General features: G+C 44.3%; 1 protein-coding gene across 1 annotated transcript in view; it reads left to right on the top strand.

Annotated features, from left to right (window-relative positions):
- The first annotated feature begins 243 nt into the window (after positions 1-243).
- The window catches only part of LOC135379029 (atlastin-2-like), a 37,806-nt gene continuing 24,544 nt past the window's right edge, over positions 244-13,505 (top strand). Inside the window, exons 1-3 of the mRNA XM_064612278.1 lie at positions 244-356; positions 8,854-8,919; positions 10,775-10,965. Coding sequence (XP_064468348.1) covers positions 8,878-8,919; positions 10,775-10,965 — 233 coding nt within the window. The 5' untranslated portion in view covers positions 244-356; positions 8,854-8,877. The remainder of the gene's footprint in view (positions 357-8,853; positions 8,920-10,774; positions 10,966-13,505) is intronic.

The raw sequence follows: 13,505 nt of genomic DNA, 5'->3' as shown, positions 1-13,505 counted from the left end.
GTACACTATATTGTAAAGGCTAGGGGCTGCAATGTCTTCATTAAAACAAGCGGGATGTGGTGCCATTGAAACAATGACAAACAAACAGAGTGGCTCTTATTGTATTTCACCTGTCTGAGAGTGAGCCGTTATACTTCCTCACCGATTGCGTCAGTCGCATGAAATGCTCCTGCTATCCTTCCCCCAGTTGTCTCGGTGTGCTTTTAAGAGCTCGCTGTCACACGATAACGTGTGAGACTTTGTGGAGTTATGCCAACAATCCCAGGGGCAGTATCCAGCCGTCACTTGTACAATCGTTGTGTTACGTGGTTGTGACAGGATGCCGGCCGTCAGGAGTCAGTGATTTTCAGGGCACTGTAAGTCAATTATTATGTTTCTCAGCTTGGAAGATAGCGAACGTCGGCGCTAACCGTGGTCTTTAAACATACACGTGTACCGTAGCTTGTGTTACGTATTTAACTTATGTCTCTGAAATACTTTTGCGAGTAACTTGATGTCTTGCGATACTTAGTCAGTACTTAGTAAAGATGGGCCAACCGAATCATCCAATCCTAGGCAGGGATTTGAGATTCGGCAAACCGAATCACAGTGCCCAAAACGGCTAATCGAATCTTTCGAATCGACCAACCAGGTTTCTTTTGAACATGAGTCCTGGACCGGTAATCCAGAGGATGTGGGTTCGAGTCTTACAGCTGGCTAACCTTTTCAGTGACATTCATCTTCCAGGTTTCTCTGTTGTTGTTTTTCTGTTTTGTTTTTATATTGACGCCTCCGGAGACCGCCGAAAGCCTGAATGGCCCAAAAAGTTTCTGATCACACTCCCCATCGACAGTTGTGTCAGAAGAACTCTTCAGCACATATGGTATCGCAGCCAGGGTGTCGGAGCGAACCAAAAACCAGAACCGAAAACCGGAAAAAACCGCTATTTTGGTGCGAACCGGAACGGAATCGAAACCGTATACGTTTTTTTTTCGCTCAGGAGGGAAACCGAAAAATTTATTTTACGGTTTTCGGTCCAAGAAAAAGCTTCGCCGGTTTGGACTACGAATGAGCGAATGAAACTGACGTCGTGTGTTCTGAAGTCATGTCACGGATAATTTACAAGGGTTACGGTTACGGTGGAATGTATGTCGGTATACTATGACCCCTTGGTAACGTCTTATCGTTCGCGCACATAGACTTACAGGTACATGTGACCGGTTGTGACTCTCTACCAATGTGCCGTAGTGTTCGTTTTAATTTCATCTGCCCAAACCCTCCTGAAGTAAACAGGACCCAAGGGGGCTGCGTAATGTTCTCGTAGCGTAATGCTCTATCGGTAATGTCGCGCAACGCGTCCTTTGTTTGAGAACAGCGAAGTTGAATACATTTACGTATCCGCGAGGGCAAGCGCGTACGAAGTGGCGCTTTTTTTGTGGACAGGACACGAAGAAAAGAAAACTGAGCCGTCGAGCGCGTTTCTAGGTGAAGGTGTTCATCGATTTGCGTCGTACTCGTGCGGTGGTGATGCTTGCTGGCTAGGAAGCAGCAACAGACATTCGGATGGGACGCGATCGCACCAATCCAGCAGGAAAGTACTTTACGTATGACATCACGACAAACAAGTCCGTCTGTATCATGCGCTTCAAGAAAAGGGAAAGCCTATTTGAACAGACAGTCACCTACAGGAACTAGGAGCTACCAATTTCACAGCTGCCTATTAATATTAAATGCCATGTGTGCGGAATAAACGGGTTTACATTTTGCAACATTGATTTTTTTTCTGGGAATGAATATGCCCACCAGAAGCGGAACCGGTTCAAAACCGGTATGAACCATTATATTTTGGCTCCAGAGCAGAAGCGGTACCGGACTGTTTATGATAGAACCGGAACGAAAACCGGAACGAAAAACGTTTCGGTTCGACACCCTGATCGCAGCTGATAAATAACGCTGTAGGATCGGCTGAGAATTCTGGTGTTTCTGCACAAAAAAATTGCGAACTTTCACCAGTGTTTTCTTGCTGGTTTATATACATTGCTCAACTAATACTTGGAGTTGGAGTTGGACGGACTAAAAATAATACGGAGAGGTTGAACTTGTCACCTGACAAGTTCTGCTACTCCGAGAAAAAAAAAAAAACAGACCGCAAAAAAACAAACAAAAAAAAAAACTGAGAGTGTTCAGCCAGGAACTCGTACATTACAAGTTTGAAAATAATAATATGGTTTTCCTTTTGATTGTTTCTCAGCTTTCGGGAAAGAAGTCAGACTCGATAGTCTGAGTACTTCCTGTAGCCCATGACTGTCACGTTAAATAGATTACACTTAAGAAGTGTATGAATATGCTTCCTCCTGAAAGTGAGCCATTATTGAATTTGCATTTCATTAAACTAAGTTGTCATAAATTAAGTTGTTGTGAAATTCCCAAAACACTTTTCAGTAGGAGTTTTTTTTTTCCTGGCTTTTACAACTTTTTTTTAAGGAAAGAATTCGTAAGTCCCGCGGACTCGGAGGACCTGCTTTGGATTTGCGTTGGGGTTCCGAAAATTCTGGATTCCTGCCATCTCTACTATTTAGTTATACTACTTAAATACTTTTCCGAGTCACTTTGAAGATATACCCCTGTACGTGACAAAAGATTCTTTTTTGTCTTAGCAATTCACCTTGTGCTGTACATTTGCTTAAGTGTTGGAGATGTCCGGGACATCCATTTGGGGAAGGGCTAGCGCGCGGTACCTCGACTTCGGGAGCTTGGGTGAGGCGATATGAATGGTATGCGGGAAGTCACTCAGGCGGCGTCTCCCAGGCAAAACAGAAGACTCGTGCTAAAGGCCGTAGCGAGAGAGGGCACGTATAATATTCACTCTTTAGGTTGAAACACTGATATTGAGAACACCCAGAGTAAATTACGTCGTTTCTGTAGAATGCCCGTGCCTGTGTGTGCGATAGACATCTTGAAAAGCATTTCCTACTGGCTAATAAATGTTTTTTTAGTATTGCCGTTAATAACTTGACGCTATTCGTATTTATTTGATAGAGCATTCCAACTGTTCATCAAAGTGTCCAGCAACTAACGATTTATTTTGAAAAGTGTTTAATACTCAATCTTAAAGTGTCATTACGGACTAAATCTCGTGTCTTCAGAATCCCACCAAAGCTATGTTGCTGAAATCCAGTCTCACTTTACATTCCTGCAAAATATATTTGCTCTACGTGACGCGAAAACTACAGGAAAGTAACTTTTATTTTTGAGAACTGTGACGTCATGTCAGAGTCCGACAGAGCGCCGGGCTGTCATCTGGCATCATTGCTGTCCTTGGCGTCTTCCGGGGGGCTCACTTTTCGCACTCCGTAAGCGGAGCCCCACGTGATATATCCTCCGACCTTCGAGAAAACACAAGGAGAGAGAATATATTTCGACAATTTTCGTTTCTTTCGATCAACGTCACGTAACTTCTCCACCACCTGACCCACCTCGGACGCCGACGTCGTGGCTAGGAAAAGAGTGCCCTCTCCAGAACATGACATCATCAGAATTTGTGGGCTTATGATTACGTAACCCGCTCCTGGCGTCAGCGAAAGTCGTGGAGGATCGGGAGACATTCAAAAATTGACAGAAATGCACAGCGTTCGCAAACAGGATTGAAATTTCGCGTATATAATCCTTGAGGCACCTTCTTTTTGTGGACTAAATAAAAACGCTGTATTTTTACTCTACTCAGTTACCTTTTTGCCCGGCACCTAGTAACTTCGATTAAACACGTTTTGCGGGTACAGATTTGGGCGAAAAGTTTACGGAACATGGCACCTGCGTATTTCGTCATCCGAGTAGCACCCTGCTAGGTATCAGGAGGACACCAGGAGGTTTTCGCTCCATTGACGAAATGCGAGACGTCGGAGTTCCGTAAATTTTTGTCCGGCGCTGTACCTTGTACAGGCTTGCAAAGTACCCGTTTCTAATCACAAGCAATCTAAAATATTCTTGCATAAGTACACGGTCACCTTGTGGCCACAGAAGGAACTCTTTTGGAGCGTGAATATCATTAAACTTCACGAATGAGGGTGTTATATGAAATGACAACATGTGTTCTCTTTCGTGGGCGATGCCGTTGCTGCTTAGAGGAAAAGGGCTGAGCCAGTGTATAGGGAATAGTCCCAGTAAAACCATTCCCAGTAGTACCCAGTAGTACCATTCTTGCAGGTCTCATGTTGTGGTGCACTAAATGCGGATACGTGCGTGGTGTATTTAGTTCTTGTTGCGTCCCGCAGCCCGCGACACTTCCCTCTACTGAGACAATGTCACGTAGATAACAGAAGGCACGCTCTCGATAACGTTACGTACCAGGACCGACTACTATACTTTTTCAAACGGGGGGGGGGGGGTTCTCTTTTTCGCGCTTTCAGCGACGTAATATGTATCGATGGCCAACAGGAATATTAGGGCCGGTGCGTGACATCACAGTTCACAGGCCTTCCGTTATCTTTGGTAACATTAGAGACGTTGTAGAAATTATGCAGCAAAAAGACAGGGCCACACAGGAAGAAGACACAACACCAAGACTGCAACTCACAACTTATTTACAGAGGAGAACAACATGAACGGTTAGGGAAGGGGAGGAGAGAAGGTTATGGGGTAAAACAGGGCGCTCGGTTTTGAGGACCAGCGCCCGCAGTGTTCCAAATACTCCAATTCGGGTCTGTCAGGGTAATGGGCAGACAGCTTATGCAGCGTTCCGTTCCAAGCTCGGTAATGAGGGATGATTCTATAATTTCTCTAGTGGTCTTGTCCTTTGCCCTCGCCACAACTGAAGTCTGTTGGAAGAGGGGATGGCGTCCCCAACTACTCCAACTATCAACACTGCTACAGCATTAGACGGTTTTAGTCCATCGTAGGCTATCGCCTTTGCGTACGGAAATGATGGTGGTCGTGGTTCGGCGCACGCGGAAAACATAGAGATTGATTGATTGATTGATTATTTAAAGAAAACCAGGAAGAAATTGAACTTGTCTCCTGACTAGTTCTGCTACTCCCAAAACAAAACGAAACAAACAAAAGTACATTCCCCATCCCCAACAATTAAAGAGTTTCGCGCGTTGCGCCAACCGTTTGTTTGCCTTTATTGTTCATTCCGTCTCTGTGCTCTGCATTCCTTTCCGCATTCAAAGCACAGACTATAGTGAACAAAAAAGAACAACGGGGTGTCAAAGAAATGCGCTGACCCGTAATTCCCTGCTTTTTATTTGCGCTTTCCTTTCTTGCTTCCTTCCTTCGTCGCCTTGTGAGTGTAGTTCTTGATTTCCATTTTTCAGCGACCCTCTTAAGCGGCTAATAAAAGGCAAGATGAGTGCAATACCTGCCTTTACGGCACACGAACATGCAAAAGAACACAACACGATAATACATTATATATAGTTTTTCGAGAAATTCAGTTGGAACGGCTGTCGCATATTTTTCAGCACACAATTTTCAGAAGATAATGATAATAGCTTCGCACGAAATATTAACCAGAAATCCGTTCAAAAACTGTATAGTTTCCTTGTGCCCCGCAGAACGATGCAGTGCTGTTGTGTGCCGGCAGTGATTTGCCCAGACCCCCGATATCCTCTGAGAGGTTGATGACAACTCCCAAACCTCTTTACCTGCGCACCACTTATGGAGAAAGTGGGTTGCTCTTTCAGCTCTTATGACATGGCGGTAATGATACGTTAAGCTGCTGTGACGCAACTGAAATAATGCTCTCCAGCCCAATATTTTGCAACCCCATCCATGCTTGGATTTCCGAGGAAGCTACCGTCTGCCAGCAAGAAGCTACATCTTAAGTGTTGCATCATGAAGCCCGTAAACCTCGATATTCTCTCTCTTCCATATAGAGAGCTCTCTATCGACGTTGGAATTTGACCCTCTAGAACTCACTGCCAAGCTCTAGCTTCCTATCTCCTTATCACAAATGAGGAACCACTCGATTCTCCCCTTTCTTTCATTGCGTGTGTATAGACACGGAGTCAAAACTCGTTAAATGAGTAAGATAAGCACATAATTAGGTGTGTGTGTGTGCACGAGTTTGTCTTTGTTTTGTTTTTGTTTGTTTGTTTGTGACGTTAAGTTCGGCTCTGTTGTAAAGCACGTTTCAGTATGGAGTGCGCTTAGAACACGTACTTCATCGTCAACCTATACTCATACCTAACGTGCAGACAAGGGTCCCAATAAAATATTTTCTCTTGTATTGAAAACACTACTTTGTTTCTTTTTCTTTTTTATTATCGTGTGGCAGAAGTCTTGTTCTGTCGAATGACATGGACTGCCACACACTGCGAATTGAACTTTCGTTTTCGTCTTCAGAGATTGTTCGCTGCTCCGCTATAGGGTGCTCGCTACAGACCACACGATAAGCAACCGCGATATTATTTGACCCGCGAATTTTAAGGAAAAGGCGCTAACAATGGCAAGCAGGCCGTGATCGCGACTATTGCGCGCAACGTTTAACGGCGTGTGAGATACACAGGGTGCATACCGCGCCTTCGAGTGACATAAAAAAATAACGCCTAGTAGGTGATGAGGCTAGCAGAAGAAATAGAAAAATAGGAAAGCTGTGGGTTACACTAAGGGACCGAAACGAATCTAGGTTCGGTTACGGTTACCGGATTCGCCATTTGAAAATTTGCGGTTACCAGTAACCGAAAACTTGGACCGGTATGTCTTTCGATTTGCCCCAGGATGTATCTGCGGGCTGCCTGAATATCGCAAAATAAGCCACAAAGTGCAGGCGGGTAAAAATGTACATATTTCTCTGTTGCGCTCCGAAACGGTGGTGCAGTGCCACCTGTCAGGTCGAATAAAGAATGGCGCACTTATGATGTTTCCGACATTCCCCGTAAAATATTTCTTGCGGTCTCTATTATCTCGTGCGCGGGTATTTGACTCGTGCTGTAACAAGCTACGAGTGAAGCAGTTAAGCAAACAGATGTGGAAATAAATGTCGTGCAGCGCTCGGTATCTTAGATGATCACAATACAGATCATAACTCAGGGGGGACGTACGCAGTACATAAGCCGATAATGCACCGATATATACCGATAATGCGCATAAGATGGCATGTTCTGTACGCAACTTCTGAATGAAAAACACAAGACAAAGAGATCTGCTTTATTAGAAGCCATATTACACTACTTAACACTAATCACAGTTATAAAGCCATACAAATATTGCGTTCGAAGTTGTTCGTGTTCATGCTTTAACCAATTCATCTGAAGCGGTAGCCGAAATAACCCTTTTCGGTTTAGGTTACGCTTTTGGTTAACTGTCAATGGTAGATTCCAAAAACGTTTCCAAGTTACAAGCGGTTTTCGGTTTACGGTCCCTTTCTGGTTTCTGTCCTACCATAATTCCTGCTATCCTCTCTTCATCTCTCCACATGTGTCCGCGTCTCGTAGCCGCAGTTGGTTCGCGGCACTAACGCAGAACCGTAAAAAAAAAAGAAAAAAAAAAGACTAGGGATGGGCCAATCGAATCTGCGAATCCTCGAATGCTGGGCAAGGACTCGACATTCAGGGAATCCGGATCCCAGTGTCCAAAAACGGCGAACCGAATCTTTCGAATCGACCAACCACGTTTCTTTGCGTCTTTTGAAAATTGGCGCGTCCGGAGTGCACCGAAAGCGTGGTTGGCCGGAGGGCCCCAGGGCGCCCCAAAACCGCAGCATAAAGCTCCGACATTACATGTTTGGAAGTAACGTGGATTAGCTTTTGATTGTTTCTTAGTTTTGTGGAAATAATTCAGACTCGAGAGTTTATGTATTTCCTCTAGTCGATGAACAACATGTGAAATAAATTACATTTAAAAAGAACTATATAGGTATGTTTTCTCCTGAAAGTGGACTGTTATTTAATTTGTTTTTCATTATACAAAGATATCAAATTCTGCTTCAAAACGCTTTCCAGCAGAAGTGTCTTTTCCCCAGGCCTTTTCAAACTCTTTTTTTTTTAAGAATGATTCTAAATATGCGAGATTCATCAGATTCGTGGATTCGCGTAACATTTCTTGGGTTCGAATTAGGAAATTCTGAATTCGTCACACCTCTAGAAAAAAAAAGAAACAATCATAGCGCGCAGGAAAACCTTAGCGCAGCAATGAAGTATTCGGTGAGAACTATATCAACGACGCACGCGCTGAAGCACACACGGTAACGATTTCCATACAGCAGACGTTCCGACAGAACGCCGAAGTGCAAGTGAGAACTTGCCAGTTCCATCCAATAAAAATGGTGCATGACATCGAAGTCGGGTGGGAGAGCCCATAGTGATACTGTAAAAAATACTGTACAAAAATGTAAAAAGTGACATATCTTTCATATTTCTTCACATTAAACTGTATCGTGTATTAAACATATTGTGCCAAATGAAGTAAGGGCATTTTCAAGAGGACATGGACATAGATTCTCACACTACCAACATGGTGATTCATAAAGGTTGCACACTTTACACCCCTAGCACATCCTAATCGCATGTATTACCTCCCTACACCCAATTTACACTCACCTCTGCTAGGATTTTTGTTGAATGAGTGTACTAGCGGTGTAGGTAGGGTGTATATGGCAAAATACACCTATCTTACACTGACAAGGGTGTAAAAAAATTTAGTGTGTGGGGAGCCAAGCCACCTGCTTACCATTGAAGCAGTTCAGATGACACCCCACTTTCAATAGCGCAACTGAACGAGTGTCTAAGGAAGTGCGATTTCCGATCACGCAGGTGCCAAGGCCCCATTTGACTTTCCCTGGACGAGTGCACGTCCTTATGTTTCTGAATGACCTATCCTGTTCATGAAATGAATGTGTGTGAGCCTTTTTCTAAATCCCATCATTTCCTCCTACAGTTCCCGCACTTACGCATCCCAGGAATGAAAATGCCTACACATACAAGATTTACTGGCAACGGGGCGGTAAGTGCAAGTGGAGGTACGCTTACGGGAGGTGCATGCTACAAGTTCGAGTACATCGCAGCGGCATCGCTTCTTCCCGGGTTAATTTCAGTGCGAAAAGTCAGACACTGTCTTCAGTAAATTTTGAAGCTTCCAGTAACGGCTAGTGGTCTGTTCTTGTCCATACATTTGTTTCTCTTTCCGGTGCTGATTAGGGTTGTGCAACGTTAGAAAATCGAGCGGACCGGTAAGCGGACCTTAAATGCGTGCCTGTGCTAAATGTTAAATGTAAAAAAAAGAAGAAAAGAAAAGAAAACACGGCACCTACAGGGCCACTAAACCAACGACAGCGACACGGCGCTTTATTCGAGCTCGCTTTTCTCTACGTGTATCGCTCCCCATGTTGCAGCTGGCGCTGAGAAGTCGGCCAGTCTCCACAGATGAAGCGGCAACCTCCTGACATCACGTCACAGACAACAGTGACCCTCCGAAATGACCAATCTTCTTCTGACGCCTTTTTCTCGTTTCTTCTCTTTATCTCGCGCCAAGAGCGATTCGATCACCCAGGGAATTGTCCCGTAGGGCTGACAAAATTAACTCCTCATCGGATGTCACTGCTGAAAGCGTACATGATACGCATTGAAACAAAGAAAAACGTCCAGTATGCATATGTGAAACGATGCAAGATCATAATCACCATTTGTGCTAAGTGTGTTCATCTGCACGGGCGCCATACAGAGACGAAGAATACAGCAGAAAACTTCCACGATTCCTAATCAGTAGGGAAGAACTCAACTTCGCATACGCAAACCAAACCGTCTCCTGGAAACATGCACTTCAAAATGCCTTTCTGAGACTCAGGCCCAGTTTCGCCAACGTTGGTTAACTTTAAACTGAATTCCTAAAACTTCATGTTAGCACTCAATTCGTTTTTTGCAAACGTTAGTTGGCGAAGTGATGAATGTTTCTGTGACAATAACTCCCTGTATGAGGGAGAGTCAGAGTAAAATTCAAGTTAATGGACCGCTGATCTCTGTTGAAATGTTAATCGGCGTTGGTGAAATCGGACCTCAGTCACCCAGGAAATTTCCGCTACTCGTATAACTGAGCTATGAGATCATCCCGTAAAGGCTATGCAGATACACTTCTCACCGTCCATCACTGTTGAGGTATACATGATGATTGTTCCAAACGAAGAAAAAAGCTGCAGTATGCACGTGTGAAAATATAAAAGTTGATAATCCCGATTTGCACCAGGCGTGCACTACCGTATTTGCATTTGTATGAGAACCATACAGAAGCGAATTGAAACGAGCTACAAGAAGCAAGCTCCTCACAGACGCACTTGGGTTTTTCAAGTTGAGTTGTTTTTGAATAACGAAACATATTTATGGGAATAACTGCGCTCCTATACGTATTTACCACGAAATATGGCAAATGACGTGACATAACAGGTCATGACAACATAACAGCTCAACGGTACATCTATAAGTCGCAGTGTGCAGGCAGCCTGCATGCAGAATTTATGCAAAATTTCTACAGGGGATAACGCTAAAGAAAGTCCACGATATGTCGATAAAGATTTGAGTAGACTTTGGACACAGGAAGGAACAAACCACAGAAAGACGACCGGGTACACAAAAAGTACGCTTGACACCTTTCGAAAGGTGGCATCTGCCATTGTTAAGGGGATACATGTAAAGTAAGCTGTGAATTATCCCCGTAGGGCTACTCAAATAATCTCCTCATTGTACGTCACTGGTGAAAGTGTACATGATACGCATTGAAACGAAGAAAAACGTCCAGTATGCAATGTGAAACGATGCAAGATGGTAATCACCATTCGTAATCGTAATAATGAATATGATCTATGCAGGACCTACGGGACTCTACAGCATGTCCGGTCGTCGTGCGTCCCCAGCACGATTCCAACTGCTTCGAACTTCGGAGTGATAAATTATCAAGTCTTCTCACCAACAGCGATATTGCTGACCTCCCTGTGGTAGTCTTGTCAGTCGCAGGGGGCTTCCGACTCGGAAAGTCCTTTCTTCTCGGATTCTGCATCAGGTGCGGACTCGTTTGTTTGTTATTTATTTTTATTTATGCTGGTTACGCTACATTGCGCTGTGGCATACCGTAGCGGGGCCATAAAACTAAGAATGAACATAACACGTAAATAAAATTACGACAATCACTGCACTAAACCGTCATGGAAACCATGCCAGTCTTATCATTTGTGATATCATCCACAAACTTAAGTCGCAGCTCTCTTCTTCTCGACGATTAGGTATCCAACCCAAGTGGATGTGGTTAGGGCGATAGCGACCGTCGTGGAAGATGGGGGCGAGCGGCAGGACTTCAGCATAGATAGCTGATTGATTGTGGATCCTCCGAGTATGTTTTTCAGTTGTAGCAATGAGCTGCCGAGTGTCCCATATTGTCACTTTTAGGACCATCTCTAAAACATACTACTGTCGAATGCAACATGAGTGTTGATCGTCTTAAATGGCGTGGAATAGGGTCGAATGCCACATGTGTCAAGTGACTTTCGCTCCATGTACCGCTGGGATGGGCCTAAATACATTTTTCTGTATTTAAATGTGAATACAAAATATCTGAAAGAGGTATTTAAATGCTGTGCATAAATACTTCAGTATGAGAATTTAAATGGAAAACATAAATACAGATTTTCAATACCACAACTACTACCATAAATACTGTGAGGAATATGCCACCTGGAATTACAGAAATGATGATCACAACAATAAATCAGCAAGGAAAATAACACTTATTTTTAGATCATCAGTGTGTTTTTAATGATAAAAGTTTCTCGTAAACTTTCTGCTCGGCCGTATAGAATGAGATTCGCAAAGCATCGAGAAGACGGGAGCTGACGAAGAAAGGCATGTACTGAATTTGACGAAGCTGCTAAGCACAACAATGTAGGCGGGTAGTCCCGACTGTCCGCAACAACTGTCCGCAGTGAAAAACTGGCCATCTAAAATTATTTGTCGCACGTACGTGCTTGCGGAAACCACATAACTGTGCGGCCCTCAAAACTGTGCTTCGCCCTTCTTACGGAGAACTCAAACGCAGGGTAACTTTTTGAGATATGAATGAGCACCTCGCGTATTTACGACTATTTATAAAGCATTTACAATAAATTAGTACCCAGAAATTGGTAATCAAGTGTAATTACCAATAAACTTTTCCAGTCTGTATTTGATGTACTAGTTTAATTGCAATGTATCCAAATACTGCCCATCCCTGATGCACTGTTGTTCTCGCGTATCGATATAGTGTGTCGGCGACCGTGAACTCTAAGCGGAACATTAGCTGACCCCTACACCCATTGGAAGTGTGCTGAATATAAGATCCGTGCTTATTTTCGCATCCGCAGTATACCTTCCAACTACGATAATTCCTGGTTCGACGTCGCGAGACACGTACGCTCTGCAACCCCATCGCTCTGAGCATTTTTAAAGGGCCCATGAAACGGTATTTGACAAGCCTACGATCAGTTTCGATTTGTTCGTCTGTACTCTGGCATTCACCATGTGGAATATGACGTTGAAAATCGTCCAAATTACGAAAATATTCTGTAGTAACCACGGCGTAAATGGCGGCTGCTACGACACGCCAGCGAGGTGAGCTGCCCGTGACATCATACGCGGAGGATGTTGCCGATACGCAGGCGGTCACTTGCCAGTAGACTGCAAGATTTGCAAGCAAGCTTGCAAACTCCGTGCATTAACTTGACCTGGAGCTAAGATCGTGTATACTCACTGACAGGAAATCCAACGAGAAGTGTAATTGTTAGGCTAATTTCTCAGCATAGTTACCGGAGCACGTTTCCGTCCCTGCGCTGCTTCTTGGTTAGAAAATGGCGTTGTCTGTGGCCTTTGTTTCTTTCCATCTGTGTCTGAATGATCTGAACCACAATCTTCGTTCATTGTTTTGTTCCGGGAACGCAACACAGCAGCTACGACCGGATTGGTATGCTACTTGTCCGCTTCATGGAGGGTGACGTAACGCGTTGGCCTTCGGAAGGGAAAGTTTTTGAGACTCCTTTCCACATTCCTGTTTCGGTTTGATTTCTCGCTTATTTGAGGCATAATTCGTCACACGAGAAAGAAATCGAGTTGATGGCAGGTATACTGTAGCTGTTATGCACCAAGTAGGATGTGCAGCAATTTTTTTCATCGATCGTTCCGAAGTACCCCTTTAAGGCATATTCATGGCATGCCATGTTTTCATGCCAAATATCATTCTGAGGCTCGTACCACTCCCGCTTGCCGTACTTCTTTTGGCGGTGCTTTTCCTGTGGGAAGCGGAAGAATCGTACACCGACATCGCCTTGAATGTTTCGGCAGTCCACGACGCAACACATTACAGGCATTGCGAAAAAAAAAAAAAGCTTCGCCAAGTTGCATCACAGCATAAACCGTACACAATTGGTCATGATGCTTTCATGCCACCAAACACGCCCTTGGCCGCCTGGGCATGCGCAGACGCGCACCCAGAAATGGTTCATTGGGTGAAAGGACTGGACGTTGATGACGTAAGCCCGGCTTCGAAGGGCTGTATCCGGCGGTCGCGCCCCGATA

Source organism: Ornithodoros turicata, chromosome 1 (assembly GCF_037126465.1).
Source record: "Ornithodoros turicata isolate Travis chromosome 1, ASM3712646v1, whole genome shotgun sequence".
Lineage (NCBI taxonomy): Eukaryota > Metazoa > Arthropoda > Arachnida > Ixodida > Argasidae > Ornithodoros > Ornithodoros turicata.
The sequence above is the reverse complement of the archived record's forward strand: the minus strand, read 5'-3'. Positions and strand labels throughout refer to the sequence as shown.